Below are 20,357 nucleotides of genomic sequence, written 5' to 3'. Positions count from 1 at the left end.
CATGAAACACTCTGACTTAACTTTTTAGGACATGCTGCAAAGTCTGTTTTTGCTGCCTTGCTGGACAAAATCTAAGAGGTTTGTAAGGCTGAGTAGTATGAGGGGTTTATGGTGGATATGTGGTTAAAGAATTTTTTATTTTTATTTGTTCTTTGATTGGAGGTATTGGAACAACTGGTGGAGGTTGCTAGAGGTAACATTATTTTAGAGTATTGAGTGCCCAGAGCTTGGATCGGCATTTTTTGTTGTCAGTATAAACTGAAATATATATATATATATATATATATATATGGGCAAAATAGAACAAACACCCTCCTCATTCAGTGAGATGAATGTTTATGTAGCAGCTGGAAAATGCTTGGTTACAGGAGATCATGTGCCAAAATACGGTTAAGGGGGAGTGTTTGGAGTTGAAGGAAGATTTCCAAGTCACAGGAAAACTCTCAGGCAATCAGTAACTGGACTTCTACTCAAGTCATTCCTCATATGATTTGGGGACCTGGTGAAACTTTTTACTGTTCTCGGTGTTTGCAGAAAAGAAAAGGCACAGTTTAATCCCACTGTTATTGAAATTCAGTTTGCATAACACCCTTTGAAAACAATAAAACCCTCCCACCTCACTATACCTTGTTCAACTCTATTGTGCTTAGATCAATCCATCTGAAAAAAACGTATTCTCTCACTTTTTCCTGTTCTTGTGATATTCTTTTAAAAAACTGGATAGTTCTAAATATATGAGTAATAGAAACTCCACATCTGAATTAAAGGACTTCCAAATACAAATACCATCTGAATGAAAATATCCAATGGCCCATTCCTTGGATGCATCCCATTTTGAAATAGCACTATATTTATTCTTCTCGTCAAACAACTTCTGTTTCTTTGAGAAAAAAATCACCCATTAGTCTTCCAATTAAGACATTTCATATAGCAACAAGGTATCTCCAAAGATGGGAATTAACATACTAGCACAGGTTTTCAATCCCATGAATAAAACCTATAATTCATGAAAGTCCATCTTACATGCACACAGTACGTTAAGTATGCATATGATGTTGTGTGCATACAGGTAGGAGGTGTGCAAACATGCAAAAGTGCACTGAGGTTTGAAAATGAGCCACTATTAATAATCTCTTTAGGAGCATACGTAATGCTGTACAAAACAGAGTAAGAAATCCCCTTTGTCTTCAGGACTTCAAAATCTTTTAGTAGGCTCATGGGTGCTGTGATGTTCAGATTTCATTTAAACTGTGCAGTTAAGATAAGGATTTATTTAAACTAAACTGTTCTTAAATGCAGTCAGTAATCTAATCTGCTCTGCTTTAACTGTACCTAAAAATACAGAGAGAACTTTCACTATGCATGGGTGGAATTTCTGATTTAAGGGCTTATGATTTAAAAATTATGTCATTGATTTTCTTGAATCTCAGGCTGATCATTAGATTTTGATGAGATCTATAAAGCGGGCCAATCTTGAAGCTTATGTCTTCAACTATTTAGGGGTTTTATAGCCACATAAGTTTTTATCAGAAATGCATCTTTTCCCCTTTGTCATATGAATAAAAAACAGTTATACTGGTTTTACTTAGTCTGAAAATCCTTCAGTTAAAACAAGGAAACTTTCAACTAAAATTTCAATCCAAAATGAATTTTTTTGAGGAAGCATCTGAAAAAGTGAACTAAAATGAAACTTGGAGCTCAACAACAACTTAATTATGTTTGCTACTGAAAGCATTTTTTTTATGCAAAGGCTATATAGTATTAGGGTGTGTCTAGACTACAGGGTTTTTCGAAAAAAAGTGGCCTTTTTTCAAAAAAGCTTCCTCTGCATCTAGACTGCTGTTGCGTTCTTTTGAAAGTAAATCAAAAGAAAGCGCTAGTTTTTTCAACTGCAGAAAGCCTTGGCTTACGAGGAAGAATGCATTTCTTCGAAAGTGCTCTTTCGAAAAAAGACGCTATGTCATGCAAACTGTGCTTTTTTTGAAAGAGAGCATCCAGACTGCCTGGGTGCTCTCTTTCGAAAAAGCAGCTTGCTTTTTCAAAAGTACTGGTTGTAGTCTAGACACTCTTTTTTGAAAGAGGCTTTTTTGAAAATATCTTTAGAAAAAGCCTCTTTCGAAAGAGGCTTGCAGTCTAGACGTAGCCTATGTAAATACTGCATGTCACATTTTATATCCTGTGAATGCATTTGGACAAATATATGAGAAATGTGGTTTTTCCACATGGGTTTCAGCTGGTAAAGTCACTTCTTGAGCTGATGATAACTTTTTCCTGATGCAAGCAGATATACTATATGTTGCTTTAAATTATTATCTGGGAGTTGTCATTATGCAATGTGATGCACTCTATTCTTAATTATGGCACGCTGAAATAATAAAATAATGGACACCAGCCAAAAATGTAAATTTATGGCTATTGCAGCATGCAGAATTTCAGATGGAAGTTACAGATGTTGTTATTAAACTACTAAATGATGTGTATACCATATATAAAACAACCAATATGTAAATATGAAAGTCTCTGTCCCCAAACTCTGAAAGTTCTGACAGATAAGGAAATCTCTCATCACCTTGTTTCCCCTTCTTGTGAAGGAGAATAGCTGGACTGTCTGGTCTGAAGAAGCCATGTAGTCCTTGCCTTAATACCAAGAATCCCTGTAAGAAGCAGAAATGTCTCACTGCATGGTAGGGTGAGCATAGTAGCATAAAGACTGTTAAAGGTGCAGTTAATTTAATAGTTTTGAAATGTAGCTAATCATACTTGCACATCTGATACTTTGCTTTCTATTTGTACTCGCCTTGCCTATGTAGATAGTAAGCTCTTTGGTGGCAGCGGGGAACCATTTATTTTACTAGCTTCAGGGGGTAGCCGAGTTAGTCTGTATAGGATAAAGTTAAAAAGCAACAAACGGTCTGGTAGTACTTTATAGATTAACAAAACATGTAGATGGTATCATGAGCTTTCGTGGGCACAGCCCACTTCTTCAGATGACTGGAATTTTATAGCACCTAGCCCAATAAAGCCCTGTGTTTGATTTGAACCTACTAAAGATACCATTATATAAAAATATATCTATAACACCATAAATGCTAATGACAGAAGGCACTTTCTCCGTCTCTCTGACTTTCAAGGACAAACAATCAGTAATTTCCTGTCATTGTTACCAAGCAAACAGCACCTCTGATCCTTTCTGGTCTCTCTGATTGCACCTTTTTAGGTCACAAGCTGATAGCTATCACATGTCTTTTGGGGAGGAATCACACGATTCTCCCTCTGTTGCAGTCCCTTAGTACTAGCCATGATTTGACATGTCCAGACCCTGAAATTTTGTTCCATCTGGGACAATGGCAGTGACAGTCAGTGACCAAACATCCTCATTAAAGCAAAATGTTATTTATTTCGAATCAAAGCTTTTAAGATAACACATTAAAAATAGAATGAACTAATCTAGTTTTTCCATAAGGTTTACTATTCCCTGGGTTTGGGAAGGTCCTAATGATTAGGCTTCCTCTTCATTCTTTGTATGTTAGGTTGAAGATCTTTAAAAAACAAAAAAATTACCAACCTCCTCCCCCCAAAACTCCTTAGTATTCTTTTCATCTCTGGCATCCTATATTTGACCAAGTAAGCTACTTAGCAACCGGAGACAGGATTCTTGAAGTTAAAAGACTGACCCATTGCCCTTCAAGTGTGTGTTGAGAAGTCCTTATCTAGATTGTGTTGATTTCCTATTTGCTTTTTCAGCAGCCTCTTCTGAAGTTAGATCAATACAGTCATACTAGAAATTCTAATAACACAATATATGATAATATCCTCATGGAAAGCAGGAGTTATTATTTCAAAATAACTAGCTCATTATTTTGAAAAAAAAAAAACAGGCTTGGTAGTGTGGACACTCCACTTGTTATTTCGAAATAATTCCCTAGTGTAAACCAGGGCTAACTAACTTGCCCAAAGTTACACAGGAAGTCCCAGGAAATTGAATCTAGGTCACCTGAGCTCCAGACTAGTACAGAATCCACTGTACCATTCTCCTTCTCACAACAGATAGAGATCAGAACATGTATTTTCATACTACAGCATTAGAACAATACACAAGAAATATGCTGAGAGTTTTAATTTTTTGTAAGAGTCTGTGTTTGTGTATTGCTACAGTAAGTTTCAAATAAGTATGTTTATAAAAATATGTGTTCTAGCAAGCTAGATGGGTTGACTCCTTTATAGATGTATAATAGCAGTCAAGGCCAGGTTCAATATCTAGGGATGTGTCTCCATCCATCCAACACAGAATTCAAGAGCCCTACCCAGTAACCTGGGAAATTCAAACACCATTCCTGGGTACCTCTGAGAGGCAATTCTTCCCCATTCACAAGCACAGATTCTGAGGCTACGTCTACACTGCAAGGTTTTTGCACAAAAACCTGCGGAGCATCCACACCTCAAGTGCGCAAGTAAATCAGCAGAACAGAGGGCTTTTGCCGGTGTAGATAAACCTCCTTCTATGAGGCATAACTCCCTTTTGCGCTACAGCTATTGTGCAAAAAGGCAAGTGTGGACGTTCTAGAAGGGTTTCTTGCACAAGAAACCCCTATGGGAAAAAGCACAGGTGTTCTGATGGCCATTCTGCGAATGGCCATCAGAGCTTTCTTGCGCAAGAGCATCCATGCAGTGTGGACGCTCTCTTGCGCAAAAGCACATCACTTTTGTGATGCACTCTGAGGTGTAGATATGCTCTTGCACAAGAAGTTTTTGTGCAAAAACTCTTGCGCAAAAAGGCTTCTTGAGCAAGAAGCCTGCAGTGTAGACAAAGCCTGAGTGTAGACAATAGGCTTTTAATAAGAAGGAAGTAACTTGGCATTCATTTGGGAAAATACCACAAACAGGGTTCATAAACAAATCCATGAGTAAAAGCCCCACTTCAACTAGGTTGGATAATGTCCTTTTCCTCTCAGGTTTTTAGGCCCAGGAATCTAAATGTCCCTTTCCCATGCCCAGACTTTCTTTGCCCCCCACTCACAGTTCCTGCCCTTCATCAGTGTGGACCCATAGGTCAGAGTTGCATCTGCAGAGTTTACCTCCCATCCTGGAACTGGGTGGGGGAAGAAGGCAAATAGGCATCTTAATCATTAAACTGGTCACTTGCAGCTGCCTGCCCCCTGTTCTCTGCTGCCACCTTGCTGGCTGCATCCTTGCATCTCGCTGTCGCCGCCCTGCTGGCTGCTCAACACATCTCTTTGCTGCCACCCTGCTGGCTGTCAGTCACCGTCTACTGTCCACTTTTTGGTTGTGATTTCTGCCCATCGGTCTCAAATGATTTCATTTCCCAGTGATTTCAATTCTTATCAGGGTACAAGAAAAAAAACCTCCTACAAAATTAACATGAGAAAAAAGGTTCCTACTTTTTAATTCTGCCTATTTAATTCTGTTCTTTGAAATGGAGGGAGCAGGGGTAGGTCAAACTAGTCCAGACAAGGGAGAGCATATAGCAGCAATGGGCAACATAGGTTAGTGAGTGGGCTGCATGAGTGGTTCTCCTTTATCTCAGTGGGCCTCAAGATTATTGGAACTAAGACAGTCTCTCAGAATAGGGTAATTTTGCTAATTGTGTTTGCATATCTAGAATATGTGGAGTGTGATCACTGAACTATAGCAGTGCTTTGGATGCAGCTGGAACGCACAGCTCTTACAGTCAGGCTATGTCTACACTGCAGGCTTCTTGCACAAGAATGGCCGTCCTTGCACAAAAACTTGCAGAGTGTCCACATTGCAAGCCCATTCTTGCACAAGAAAATTTACAGTAGATCATCAGAAGAGAGGGCTTTTTGTGCAAGCGTTATTCCTCTCCCCACGAGGAATAAGCATTTTTGTGCAAGAGTTCTTGCACAAAAAGGCTAGTGTGGACAGGAACAGGGGTTTCTTGCGCAAGAAATCCCTATGGCTAAAATGGCCATCAGAGCTTTTTTTGCGCAAGAAAGCATCCACACTGCTATGGACACTCTTGTGCAAAAGCACATCTCTTGCATAAAAGCACATGGCAGTGTGGACATGCTCTTGTGCAAGAACTTTTGCTCAAGAACTCTTGCGCAAAAAGTTGTTCTTGTGCAAGAAGCCTGCAGTGTAGACATAGCCTCAATGCTGTGTGCAATCAGTACGCACCTCACTTCATGTGCCCTTGCTTTACCTGGCACAATGGGCACGGGGACAATGGACGTGGCTCAGTCGATAGTATGGATTTCACGAGTAATAGACAGGCAGTGTCAAAAACAGATGTTTGCCTGCAAGTCAGTGTCTCTCAGCACTGGAACTGCTAGCACTGATAAAAGCTCATGAAATATGTAAATACGTTCCATCAGGACAGTACTGGGACACCAATTTGAGTACACGATAAAATAATTTAAAATGAGAGTGAATGCTTTGGAGGATAGTACAAAGGGAGGTACCAAACGTGTCATTAATGCGTAAAAGAATACGTACAGTGGGTATCATAAATGGTTCATTTCCATCGATAAATATTGGGGTATCTTGACTTAATTCTTTGGCCAGTCTAGAGGGCGATAGTGAAATCCATGCTATCGACTGAGCCGTGTCCATTCTCCCGGGTACAAATATGGAGGGGCTACTGACAACTATCAATGTATTTCATTCAACAATAATCCTGATTTGGGTGCCTTCGTATCTTATCCAAGTCTGTGGTCTTTGGGGGCTCTTGTGAAGTCTATTATGCTAGCTATCTGCTAGCTATCTGCACAGATATACAGGCATGATATACTGAGGGAGCATACAAAAATGCATGCAGATGAACATTTATCATCACTGATGGAGCAGAAGACCTGTCAGGATGCCACACCAGTGAATCCTGAATTTACAGTATCGCTATCCTAAAACCTAACCCCAACCCTAACCCACACCTGAATATCACTTTAGTAACACTGTAAGGAAAAGAACTAAGACAGAAACAAGAGGAACCTGGCAACCCGGTGCACACAATAGTCACACATAGAACCCTGGGACACGTGTCCCAGGGACTGCAGATTGCCCACCACTGGCATATGTCCAACAAACCAGAAGAACCTTCCCTCACCCCTCATAGAGCGCTGGAAGTCGAGCCCCTGTTTAGCAAGGTTCTTTTTGCTAACTGTGAGCCCTTTCCTTTGGACTAGATTAAGCGCTGTTCTGCTTTTCTGTATTCCCACAAAATTACAAAAGCAGCGAGGAGTCCTGTGGCACCTTATAGACTAACTGAAGTGTTGGAGCATAAGCTTTCGTGGGCAAAGACCCACTTCATCAGATCCATGCATCAGCACCTTGCCACAGGACTCCTCGCCGCTTTTGCAGATTCAGACTAACACGGCTACCCCTCTGATACTTGACACAAAATTACAAACATTGTTAACCATATTTCAGCGATCCTTGCATTTAATACAAACATAGCTAGTAGTGGGTCACAAATTAAGTTGATTACAATGAGCAAAATACCACTCTATCTGTTGAATATCCAACAAGTCTAAGCATGGCAGGAGCAAACTGTATTTGCATAGACATACATAGGGTCTCTCCCCTATTCCAATTAGCTGTAAGGGAAGCATTCCTTCAGAACCTGCTTACATTCACCTTGGCTACGTCTACACTGGCACCCTTTTCCGGAAATGCTTAAAACGGAACAGTTTTTCCATTATAAGTATTTCCGGAAAAGCGCGTCTACATTGGCAGGATCCTTTTCCGGAAAAGCACTTTTTCCAGAAAAGTGTCCGTGGCCAATGTAGATGCGTTTTTCCGGAAAAAAGCCCCGATTGTCATTTTCGCAATCGGGGCTTTTTTGCGAAAAAGACTACTGTGCTGTCTACACTGGTTCTTTTCCGGAACAGTTTTTCCGGAAAAGGACTTTTGCCCGAACGGGAGCAGCATAGTTTTTCCGGAAAACACTGACAATTTTACAGTAGAAAAGCAAGCGGCCAGTGTAGACAGCTGGCAAGTTATTCCAGAAAAGAGGCTACTTTTCCGGAATAAGTGGCCCAGTGTAGACACAGCACTATAGTCACACTGAGTTGTAATCATATCTGACCAAGCTGTAACAAGGGACACTAGTCAGATATTATATAAGAGACTGTTGATGGCCAGAAAAGAACAGACTTCTCTTTCATTTGCCAAAGCAGCAGCATTTGAGTACATTATGAGAGGCACAGTAGTTCTCATTCCTGTTCCGCTTAACTAGCTGTACATTTGAACCACATGATAAATTGGCAATTTTCTTTGAGCAAGAAAAATCTGTATATGGGTGAAGCAGGGGCCATAAGCTATTCATAAATATTTATTTTACTGTAGTATCATTGAAAGGTCCCAGGTGGGGATCCAGGTTCCATTATGTAAAGTATTGTACATGTATTGAACAAAAACATGGTCCCAACCTCAGAGACCTTACTTGCAGTGCTATCCCTAGGAAGGTGCGGTGCTTTGGTCACCCTCTCTGCCTCAAGCATGGGGCCTGCAGCAACTTCCCCTGCCCCAGGCCTTACCTGGCCTCTTTGCACCCCTGTTGTGCCCACAGTCTGCCCTGCCTACACTCCACCCTTTCCCCAAAGCCTTGCCCCTGCTCTGCCCCCTCCTGACCCTTCCCTGAAGCTCCCTCCCCACCAAGCTACATGAGCCTGGGGATTACGTGGGCAGCATAGTATGGGGCTGCAGCAGGGGTTGGCCCTCCCTGTACTGTGGTGGCTTGCTCCATTCCACCTTACCACCCATTTCCCAGCCTGTTGCACTCCCCTTCATCATGGCAGCAGGAAGCAAAGTGCCCCAGGTCAGCCGCAGCCCCACCCCCTTGAGCCCTGCATCACTCAGGGGAACGGGGCATGATAGACTGGGACCAGATTGGGGTGTTCCACTTTCCACCACCATGGTGAAGCAGAGTGACCCAGCTGGCAGACAGTGGGAGCAGCACAGGCTTCTGCATGTGTCACTCTGCTTCCCAGGGTCCTGCCACTGCAGTGAGTACAGGGGGCAACCAATGTTGATGCCCTGTGCCAGCCTCCCCGGTAAACCCCCAGGCCTCCCTCGGCCCTGTGGGGGACCATCCTTTCCATAAGACAGTTGGGACAGCCACTGTGGGACCCCTCAAGTGTGGGATCCAGGGCAGCCACTCTGAACTGTCTTATGGCCAGGATGGTGCTACTTACATGAACTAATTGTTATAAGTAATATTTTTGTTCCTTGAATATACATGCATCTTCAGGGAAAAAACTATGAAATTTGCACAGAAATGATATAATGGCATTTTATTCTTTTAATTGTTTGTTACAAATATTTTAATTGCTGTTGAAATGGAAATACATTTCTAAACTCTAAATATTTGGACAATCTCATTCTGGGTTTTATTCTGCGTAATGCTTTTTGAAATCTCATGAAAATGCAGTCTTTGGTTCATCAAGAAGTTAGGCTGAAATTCTGGGAAGGAAGTGGAAGATCAGAGATATGCATAGGTTGCCTAACATTGTGATTACATTCACAGCTGCTCTTACCTTTATCAGTGCGGTTTAATTCTCACAATGTATTTTTTATCATTTTTATGGGTAAAATTAAGGTTTATTTTGAAGCTTTTTATTTTTATCAATTTAAATTTCACAGTTGTGTGAAATTATGGGGGAATCAGACCATTATGTAATGACAAAAAATGTTGAGAGTCAAAAAAATTAAAGCTTTATAATATTTAAAACACAAATTGTCAACATCACATGTCAACATATACAAAGTATATAAATAAATCTAAATTTTCAAGCATTCTTATTTCGCCTATCAACAAATTTCAATTATTATTGATAGAAATATTTTTCCATCAGTTTGTGTGTATTATGAAATTAATATTTAATGACATTTACTTTATTAATTATAAACCTACAAATATGTCACTTGACAGTTTCAGATTTTTTCCTTTTATATATATTGAATGTCTGGGGCCAAATGAAAAATATGTGGGATTGGAAGCCTTAATCATGTATTAAATGTGTATGGCTGCTTTTAGTTTAAAAATAGTGAACACTAAACTTTGTCTGTGAGGCAGAAACATAGCTTTCGACAGGCTTGAAGATTACATCAGACAGTTTAAAAAATAATAAACTGTACATCTTCAAGTGTCAGCATGTTATTTTTAGCTTGTATATAGTTTCATAAACAGCTGTCATAATGAATCATATTGTTGTAGTTGATTTCCCCTTGTTAATGTAGCCTTCTCAGATTTTTCAGTTTCTGACAGGTTGTTACTTCAATAGTTTGGTGTTGTATTCTTTTTCCATATTATAACAATCAATCTTTTGGCAGCAACAATTGCCCTTAAAGGTTTTTCCATTATGGTGAACAATCTGGTGTATAACTATCTGCTAGAAAGATCTCAACATTTACATGTATAAAAAACTACATATATATATAAAATTAGGTAGACTCTTATGTCTCATTTATTCCCAAAACAATAATATAGGGACAAGCAGTCTCAGATTATGACAATGAATATTTGTTCTTATATATCCAGTGTATATCTTACTATAAGGCTGCGTCTACACTGGCAAGTTTTTTTGTGGAAAAACTTGCCACCTGTCTACACTGTAAGATATCTAAGATAGTCAGTGTTCTTGCAGAAATACTATGCTGCTCCCGTTCGGGCAAAAGCTCTCTTGCGCAAATGCTTTTGCGCCACAGGACCAGTGTAGACAACGTGGTATTGTTTTGCGCAAAAAAGCCCCAATGGCGAAAATGGCGATAGGGGCTGTCTTGTGCAAAACCGCATCTAGATTGGCACGGATGCTTTTCCACAAAAAGTGCTTTTGTGGAAAAGCATCTGTGCCAATCTAGACGCTCTTTTCCGCAAATGCTTTTAACGGAAAAACTTTTCCGTTAAAAGCATTTGCGGAAAATCATGCCAGTCTAGATGTAGCCTAAGAGTTTGATTCTTTTAAATCTGGAAGTCATATAGAAAAATCTATATAAAGGGCCTGATCCTGCAAGCCATTGACTTCCATAGAAATTCTAGGCTGGGAAGGCTTGAAGGATCACGCCCAGTATTTTGTATTCCAATGCTCTGTCATTTGAACCTGATACTGGTAAACCAAGTGCCAGATCATGCCAAGACTGACAAACCAGATGCCTGCCTTTTTCATCAGTGTGTTAGTAAGGTGTCATGATCATGAGAGAGGGCCAGCAGCCTGGGGACTAAGGGATTAACTATGTCCCTTACCTAACCAGATAGCCAGCAGCCAATAGAAATGTAGGTAGGAATTTCAAACTGGGACAAAGGAATTTTTGGGTTTGTCCCTGGGCAGTTTCTCTCCAGCTACTGAGGGGAACAGACAAAATGGATCCGCAGTTACGAACGGGGCTGCCCCGGAGTACGCGGACTGCGGGACCTCGCGGTCCCGCCGCCCGTGTACTCCGGGCGAGAAAAGCTGCTCCGCGTCTCCCTGGTCTGCAGACCAGGAAGACGCGGAGCAAAGCCGCTGCCCGAGCCCCCCCTTCATATTGTCAAATGCCTTCTGAAAATTGATGAAGCAATTGTACATGTTCTTGTTCTTTCGCCAAACTTTCTCCGCTATCAATCTTAGTGCCAATATCTTCTGTATGGTTCTTCCATCTTTCCTGAATCCTGCTTGTTCATTCACTAGATGGTCTTCTATCTGCGATCTCAATCTCTCCGTCAGTATCATCAGCAGCACCTTGCTTAGATGACTTGTTAAGGCAATCATTCTGTAGTTCTTGCACGCCAGTGTGCTTCTTTTGCCTGATACTTATGTTGGCTTACCAGCCTGTAACTGCCACAATCACCTCTGGAGAATTTTTTAAAAATAGGCATATTAGCTAACCTCCAGTCATCTAGTACAGTTTCTTGCCATTTCAACCAGAAAGGACATTGTCTCGATGACTTGATTACCTGCATCCTGCTTCAAAGGCCTTTTAAGACTACACTTGAAAGAGAATCCTCTGAACTGTCATTCATGCTCAAATTCAACACTTTACACTTAAGTTTGAGTAAAGACTCTAATGATCTTACCCGTTACAAAGATAGCTTCCGCAATTATCACCTCTAATATCATTAGCTCACAGACATTTACCTCCCCCCCTTCTCCTTCTGTTCTGAAATTTGATTTGTCCTTTTCATATGTGTTCATTTTTTTAAATTGTATCCTTTGGTATATATGGTTGTGACAATTTTCTTCCACTATTTGATCTGAGGAAGTGGGTCTGGCCCATGAAAGCTCATCACCTAATAAACCATCTTGTTAGTCTTTAAAGTGATACATAGTCCTGTTTTTTGTTCTAGTACAGAAGCTAATTTAAATTATAAGTTTGCGCTGGGTCCAGCAGTCCCTATTTGCGGCAGCCTGGCTGGCTGTGGGCAAGGACTGCTCCAGCCCCGCTGAAACCCCTGCGGATTGGGGCTGCTGCCAGAGGCAGCGGGATGGGGGGGAAGTGGCACTGTGGAGACGGTGCTTGGGGGAACCAGCTTTTAAACCAGCTCCCCCCAGCACCAGCTGCTGTTCCCCCATTCCCCATTGCTATCTCTCATACAGAGGCAGAAAGGGGAGAGGGGGGAGGAGAGTGACTAGTTGAGTACTCCACTCAACTAGTCGAGTAGTCCACTACTCACGTACATCCCCACTTTTTCCTGATGGCTACCCCTGTGTAAAATTCCTTCCTGCTGTGAGGATGGAGACAAGGAGTCTCACTGAGAAAGAGGCATGCATGGAACGCAAGTACTTTCCCCTCACTCACTGACAGTCTGAGGAATGGGATGAAAAGTAAGCTGTGTCCCGGAACACACAGCTGTCGTCCACCTACCCTTCCAAAATGGCAACCTTGTGGCTCTGGTAACAGCAAGATGTAGGGGTGTGATGCAGTGAACCATATAGTTTCACAGGCCACGTACAGGTAACAGACCCCAGTGATAGTGGGATTATGAGGTGTGGGTCAGGGATACAAATAGGTCTGGAAACCCTGGTTCATAGTGTGATCTGGAAGCATGGTTCAGGCTTCAGTCTAGGTATGTGAGCCACCAGTGACAGGGCAACTAGAGAGTGTGGATCAGGGCCTGTACAGTGAGGGGAGGCTCCAGCAATTACAGGATTTGGTAACTGGTTCAGGGGCTTGTAGGGATGGGAACCTCTGTGCCAACAGGAACCAGGGCAGGGGAGGGGATATGGTTCATGCGCCTGTATAGTTGGACCCCGATGATAGCGAGTCTGCACCCCACTGTGGGGCTGGAGGAGGTTATAGGGAAGGGAATGGGGCCCTAGCCCTTCGGAAGTGTGGGGTCCTGTTAGGACAGTGGTCACCAACCAGTAGATCAGGATCTACTGGTAGATCTCAGAGCCTCTGACAGGTGATCCGACTGGTTTGGCTATGAGGCTATCAAGTGCCAGCACTTCAGCTGCCCTTTCTCCCACTGCTGCTCATCTCCTACCCTTTGCCTTGGAGCTGCCCTTCCTGCTGGGGAGCCTTCTGTTTTCTGTGCAAGGCAGGGGAAGAACAGAAGGGATGCTGATATCAGGGTGCCCCCTTCCACTTTGTGTCCTTTCTCCACAAAGCAGAGAGGGGGCACAACAGAACGTTGGATGGAATTTGCTGGCTATGTTAGGGAGTGGTCACAGGCCAAGGCAGGGGTAAGCCTGCCTTAGACTCACTGTACCACCAACCAGGAGCCTCTTGAGGTATGCAGTGTCCAGCTGGAGCCCACATCCTGAACTCTTACCCCAGTCATGAACCCCCTCCTGTACCCCAAACACTCCTGCATCCAAACGCTGTCCCAGAGCCTGCACCTAGAACCCCCTTCTACATCCCAACTGCCTGCCCCAAAAGCAGCTCAGAGCCCCTCTTGCACGCCAGATCCCTTAATCCAAGCCCAGAGCCTGCACCCCAACACTCTGCCCCAGCCTGATGAAAGTAAGTGAGGCTGGGCGAGAGAGGGAGGGTGGAGTGAGCAGGGAGGCGCCTCAGCAAAGGGGCGGAAAGCAGGCGGAATAAGGGTGTTTATATTTGAGGTAGATCTTGCATTGCACTTAAATTCAAAAAGCATCTGGTGCTTAAGAAGGTTGGACACCTCTGTACTAGGAACAGACCACACTGGTCAGCCTTGCTGCTCTCGCTCTGCATTCTGGGAAATGTAGTCTCTTCTCCCAAAGCCGCTCACCTCGAGGGTTCGAACACAGCCAAGATCTTCCGCAAAGAGCATGCGCAGCATTGGCAGGGCGGAACTTCGCTGACACTTTCTTGAAAAGGAACCGTCCCCCTTTAACTGGTTCCTAGAGCGTTGGGCAAATGACATGCCTTGATTCAGCCCTTTTTTGGACCACAGTGCCGCTTTCTCAGAGGAGCTTTCGGATTGGTGAAGTGTATTGCTCACGTGATCAGTCGTAGCCAATCACTAGTGCACACTACTCCCCTCGTTCAGAGTTTGTCACTCCTCCTTTGGCAAAATGGCGGCTCCCAGGGGGTGGCGGTTGGTGTGGCAGGGTCGCTGTCGGCTGGTGCACACCGAACCTTCCGCGGCCCCTCCGCCTCCGCTCTACCCAGCCGTGGTCGCCTCCCACACTGCCAAGAGCAAGTCGGCCAAGCGCCGCCGGCTGGAGTTTCACTACCAGCTGGTGCACGCGGCGCCCTCCATCGCGGAGAAGCTGCGGCTCTACGGCCGGCTGCAGCGGCTCAAGTACGTGGTTTACCCGCAGACCTTCTCCCTGAACGCGGACCGCTGGTACCAGAGCTTCACCAAGACTGTCTTCGTGCCGGGGCTGCCCCCAGCGACCGCGGAGCCGGCGGAGCCCGCGGGCCCGGATCTGAGCGAGCTGCGCTCCCTGGCCTGCGACGCGCTCCTGCAGGAGCATTTCTACCAGCGCAAGCGTCAGCGACCCTTCCTCTACCAAGAGCAGCAGCACATCCCGGCCCCCTTCCTCACCCAGCTCGTCTCCTCCCTCACCGCCGCTCTGGGCAGCCGCAACCCGCTGCTCGCAGCCTCCTGCTTAGGTGGGGCGGGGGCCTGCGGGAAGGGGGTACCTGGGAACGAGGAGGGAGGTGCTGGGGTTGGGAGGAGGCTAAGCCGTGAAGATATTTTTCTGCAGGATGTGAAAGGCTAAAGGTTACATTGCTGTCTGATTTTTAATTTTGTTTTCGTGTTGAGGACTGATGTACTTTGCATGCTTTCACCAAGAATACAGAGGGTCAAAAGCTGGCTAAAAATAAACTTGTTTTATTTCAGATTTAAAACAACAGGTTAACTTCTATTGGGAGCGTGGGGAGACTGTTGTTCGTCGAGGCTATCGAACAGGTAGAATCGATCCAGTGAGATTTCAGATAGATGACACGCCACAAGTCCAGATCCGTGTGCCAAAACAGCTTCCAGAGGTATGGAAGAGGCAGTTCCGACTTACATACAAACTCAACTTAAGAACAAACCTACAGTCCCTATCTTGTACGTAACCCGGGGACTGCCTGTATAGTCATACGGTCACTATTAAACTCAATGGCATGACAGAAAGCTGCTCAATTCCATGTATTTGATTTAGATTTTCTATAACTTGCCAAAGAAAATGTTCATCAAGATTTTATGACCAGTGACTTTTTTTTTTTGCTTGGGTGCCAAACTTTTCATTCATTTTTCAGGGGATGAGTATTCAGCATACTCAGAATTGAGTTCCTCAAGGCATCTTGAGTTAGGTAACCAAAATGATCACTTTTGAAAACTCTGAATTGGAAAATACTATGACAGTGTTGCATTGAATGTGAGGAAAAAGGTCAAACAAAATGCTGTTAATGAGGTTTTATTTTTTTGGTTCCCTTGCAAAGTGTGGGACATGACATCTTCAGTCAGTAGGAAGCAGTGCTAACCAGCAGTCATCTAGGCAGTGGCACTTGAGTCATTCCTGTGCTACTCAAAATATTTCTCTGTTACTGAAAAAGATTCAAGCTTTCTAGGATAAACATATTGTCTTGTTGGTTTCTGTCTCAGAATAGGATCGGAATTTTATTGAAGTAAGTAAAATGGATGTTGAGTTCAATGAGAGTTCCATTGGTGTTTGGATGGCTGTTTAAACAAACCTTAGGAATCAAGATATTGTTATCAATGTACTATGTAATAATGCTGAGATTAAGAAACATTCTTTGGCTTGCTGAACTAATTTTCTTTCTCTTTCTCATTCCTTCAAGTTTGTACCATTGGATTATTCAATCCCTGGAGAAGTTCCTGTTATTAATCATACACCAGACAAACTTCCATTGTTCAGAAGACAATACGATAACAAGATATTTATAGGTAAGAATTCCTAGTAATGGGAATGCAATTACTACAGGAGCCAGTTTAAAAATCTGCCTAATGGCATTTCTCATTGTGGTGGTGTACTTTCAATGATGAACATTAATTTAAAAAAAAAGACAGTATCGTTAGTAAAACATACATGTAAATATTGTGCTAAAGTAACACTTTAGCACCTCCAAATTTTAAAAAGGAGGCATTTAAGCCTTGAAAAATGAAAATACTTAATTCAGAATGCATAATGTTTTCCGAATAGGTTATTGGGCCTCGTGAGGGTATTTTCTTTGCTTTTCTTTTAGTTAGCTTTACTCATAAAGAGGCTACTGCTTCTCTGTAATAAACCAAATACAGGTTGTATTTTCCTTAACTGAGACTCTCTGATCTGGCAACATCCATGGTCTGGCACGATGTTGAATTTAGATTAGTTAATTAATCGGATAGTTGATGGGATTTCCATTGACTGTTTGACTAGTCTATAAGGGCACCTCTGCCTTTAAACTATAGCAAGAGCCCTCCTGGACTCTTGCTGCAGTTCAAAAGCGGAAGCTCCACAGGGAGCACAGGCCCAGCGGGGGACTGGCCCCACGGTCCCTGCAGCGTGTGAGCCTTTGAAAGGCACAAGAGCCCCGTCAGGCTCTTGTACATTTCAAAAGCAGAAGCCCTGTGCACTCTGTGGGGCATTTGTACATTTCAAAAGTAGAAGTGCAGCAGAAGCGGTATGAGCAGGGATTGCTTCAAGCCCAGCTCACACCATTTTCTTCTACGCCTCTACCACCCACGCCCCCTGTGGAGACCGTACTGGGGGAAACCGGCTTTCAAGCTGGCTCCCCCTAGCACCGGCTCCTGCTCCTCTTCTCCTCCCTCCCCTCCTCCCCCCCGCCTCTGTCTTATAGAGGTAGCAAGGAGAGTGAGGTGACTAATCGCTCCGATAGTTGACTATCAATGTAAGTTTACATCCCTAATTCCTGGATCTTAGAGCATAGAGGGAAGTCTGGCTGCATGGCACGAGCATAGAAGGGGGGACCGGCGACTCAGCTGGGAATCTAGTGTCAGTGGGGGCAGGGAGGCATGGTGGGGAGTTCTAAGTTCAGCGGTTGTGGCCAGGGAGCTGTGACCCCGGTAGCAGCTGTGGAGTTCCAACCCAGCCAGGACCACGGATCCCTGGCCATGGAACCAAGTGGCTGTGGAGCTCTGGCCTCAACTGCGAAGCTCTGGCCATGCCACTCTGGCCCTAGCAACAGCAGGGCCGGCAGCAGCTAGAAAATACCTGGGCTGGAGCAGCAGTGGAGCCAGGCTGCCCTAGTTTGCTGGCAGCAGGTAAGTATGGGCCATGAGGAGAGGGGACCCTCCTCTGGTCCAGAAAATCATATTGTTCAGGACCGGTTTGGTCCTGAGGGTGCCAGACAAGGGAGGTCCAACCTGTACCTGTATAGTCAGGGCCAAGCCCACCCTTCTTTCCCTATAACTCCAGAAAAATATGCTACTTACTACACTTGCTACAGAATGACCAGCTACATGAGCCCTTTAAATGGGGATATTGAGGTCTTTCTATACAACATCAGTCAATGGAGGGAAAAGAGGTAAACTTCCTTTATTTTCTGTGGGAGCAAGATTGGATCAAAACTAGTGAATTATTAAAATTAATTTCACTGTCTTGCATCCAAATATTGGCACCAAGTAAGATCATAAGGAGATTGGTTTTTTTGGATGGGTGGAAGCCAAACAATTATTGATGTCAAATTTCAAATCAGGCAAACTTTTTAAATAATTTGTTACTTTGAAGGGTAGAAGTCTGAATAATAGAAAATAGGGAAATATGGTATTTCTGTCATCTCTGATGCTACCTATAACATTTGATTTTTAAAGTGATTTCAAACTTTTTTTATATACCCAGGATCAAAAGTAGCAGATCCTTGCTGCTATGGTCATACGCAATTTCATTTGATTCCTGATAAACTGAAAAGGGAACGATTATTAAAAGCAAACCTTGCTGATCAAATTGAGGTAACTTATCGAGCTAATGGTATTGCAAGTCTCTTTGCCTGGACTGCAGCACAGGCAATGTATCAAGGTGAGGCAAAACTTATAGCCTGATTTTTATACGTAGACAAACTTCTTTTCTCTCCCCTTTTATCTCCATTTGTGGTTTACCTGATTTTTCTTTGTGCTTTAATTTCAGTATTTAAATGATATTTAAATAAGCCAATTGAACTATGTGTATGGCAGATATTAAACAAATTCCTTTTAAAAAGACTCTTAGATCTCTGTAAAGTGCTTGAAAAGCAGGCAAAAATAATTATGCCAAATAGTTTTGGGGCTCTCTCTTTTTAGGGTGCAGCAAAGTGAGATTGATTACTTCTTTTGTAAATTACACTTGAGTATACTATATGTGACCTGTCAGTCTTCATCCTCAAAGGAAACCTGTACAACTCTTTCAAAAGATAAGCATGGGAGCTTAAATTCATTACTCTACAAAACACTATGGAAATCATGGACTGAACAGAGACACTGAATTTATGGTTTACTACTGTAAACTTCCGATAATCCGGCACCTTTAGGACCCAGGGGGTGCCGGATTATCAGATATGCCGGACTATCGAAAGGGGGGGCTATGAGGGGTCTGGGGTGGAGTGAGAGGATGCGCCCCTCAGCACTGCGGGACCAACCCGGCAGCACCCCAGCTGCTCTGCCCCAGACTTCCCCAATTCAGCCACTGCTGAAACTGACCAGCAGCTGACTCCAGGACTGAGAATTGCTTAAAGAAGCATATGTATTGCATATTTATTGTAAGTACAGTTCTCTGCATATTCTGTTGCGCATGCACAACAATATTATATAGTGTAAAACTAGAACCATTTTCTTTGGTCCAGTAAGAATTATCTTGTTCCACACCATTTTATTTAGCATTTAAGAGTAATGGTGTATTAAATTTGAATCAGAAGAATATATTCTTGAAATGTCATATGATGAAGTGTGTTCCATTATGAACATAGCCAGTTCACCGTAGCAGGATTTATGTAAAACTCAATTATCCTTTAAATAGAAGGGGCTGGGCTTTCAAAGGTCTGATTCTCTCCCCCCCTCACCCCCCCTCAAAAAATAGTCTGTAGGACTTCATGCATTTGTTTATCTAATTTAAACATTCAGGTTTTTGAAAGATGAGAACCTTTGCAGGCCAACTCAGTTCCATGACTCCATGTGCATTCAAAATGTGCTAGTTTTGTATTCACATTTGAACACAGAGTTGTGCACATAAATTACCATACATTTTTACATCTTTTAATTTTGAAAGTGATTCATAGAGTATGTAACATAAAACTTTTCTTAGGGGTGGTTGAGAGAGAGATATGTAGTTAATTACTATATAAAATGTTATTACTGGACAGTCTAAAACTATCTTGTTCTTTGAAGATGAGCAGTTTGGGTTTGTAACTCTTGTATCTGTATTTCAGCCCGCTATTTTGATTTGTGCCATCTGAATACTACTTATGCGTTATTTAACTAAGATGTAATTTCATTTGCAGGATTCTGGTGTGAGGCAGATGTGACTCGTCCATTTGTATCACAGGCTGTGGTGACTGATGGAAAATACTTTGCTTTCTTTTGTTTCCAACTTAATACCTTAGCACTAACTGTAAAAGCTGATAAAAATAATCCTCGGAAGAATATTTGTTGGGGAACAGAAAGTAAGCCCTTATATGAAGCTGTGGAAGGCAGTAATATTAAAAATTTTAATGATGAAATTCTGCTTCAGTTAGTTCAGTTTCTGCTAAATAAACCAAAGGAATTGTAAATTAGGTTACAAAATGTATCCATTTAAATGCTTGGTCTTCCTCAGAAGTCAAATGAGATGTGATTTGGAATGATTCTTCATGCTTATTTAGGGTTTGTCATACACACATGCCTGACTAAATATTACTGTAAACAAGATGCATTCTGATCTCTTTTGGAGCTCATTCTCACATGCTCTCCAAAATGGGAGGTGCTGTACATTGAAAATAAACATAAAATAACATAATGCCTTTTGTATACTTGTATTTGCCTTGATTTTTTTTTAAATAAAGAACCAAAAAATGAA

The 20,357-nt window shown here is 42.7% G+C and overlaps 1 protein-coding gene and 1 long non-coding RNA gene across 2 annotated transcripts in view; one reads left to right on the top strand and one right to left on the bottom strand.

Moving 5' to 3' along the window:
- The window catches only part of LOC142829956 (uncharacterized), a 26,850-nt gene extending 12,409 nt beyond the window's left edge, over positions 1–14,441 (bottom strand). The window contains exons 1-2 of the long non-coding RNA XR_012904924.1: positions 14,075–14,441; positions 2,570–2,654 (exon numbers count right to left, since the gene is read on the bottom strand). This is a non-coding gene — a long non-coding RNA (uncharacterized LOC142829956). The remainder of the gene's footprint in view (positions 1–2,569; positions 2,655–14,074) is intronic.
- Positions 14,435–20,357, top strand: MRPS30 (mitochondrial ribosomal protein S30). Its single transcript, XM_006139517.4, has 5 exons — positions 14,435–14,994; positions 15,227–15,372; positions 16,174–16,279; positions 18,174–18,350; positions 19,804–20,357. The coding sequence occupies exons 1-5, from the start codon at positions 14,451–14,453 to the stop codon at positions 20,070–20,072; spliced, it is 1,242 nt and encodes a 413-aa protein (XP_006139579.2). The 5' UTR covers positions 14,435–14,450; the 3' UTR covers positions 20,073–20,357.

The sequence above is a fragment of the Pelodiscus sinensis genome, chromosome 6 (genome assembly GCF_049634645.1).
Source record: "Pelodiscus sinensis isolate JC-2024 chromosome 6, ASM4963464v1, whole genome shotgun sequence".
Classification (NCBI taxonomy): Eukaryota; Metazoa; Chordata; order Testudines; family Trionychidae; genus Pelodiscus; species Pelodiscus sinensis.
Note: the sequence above shows the minus strand (reverse complement) of the source record. Positions and strands in the feature narration are given on the sequence as shown.

Bases quoted from the DNA above. Each gene is read 5' to 3' on its own strand.
- MRPS30 (XM_006139517.4), top strand. From the start codon at position 14,451: ATGGCGGCTCCCAGGGGGTGGCGGTTGGTGTGGCAGGGTCGCTGTCGG. The intron at 14,995-15,226 runs GTGGGGCGGGGG...GTTTTATTTCAG, and splicing joins GCTCGCAGCCTCCTGCTTAG to ATTTAAAACAACAGGTTAAC. The intron at 16,280-18,173 runs GTAAGAATTCCT...TTATATACCCAG, and splicing joins CGATAACAAGATATTTATAG to GATCAAAAGTAGCAGATCCT.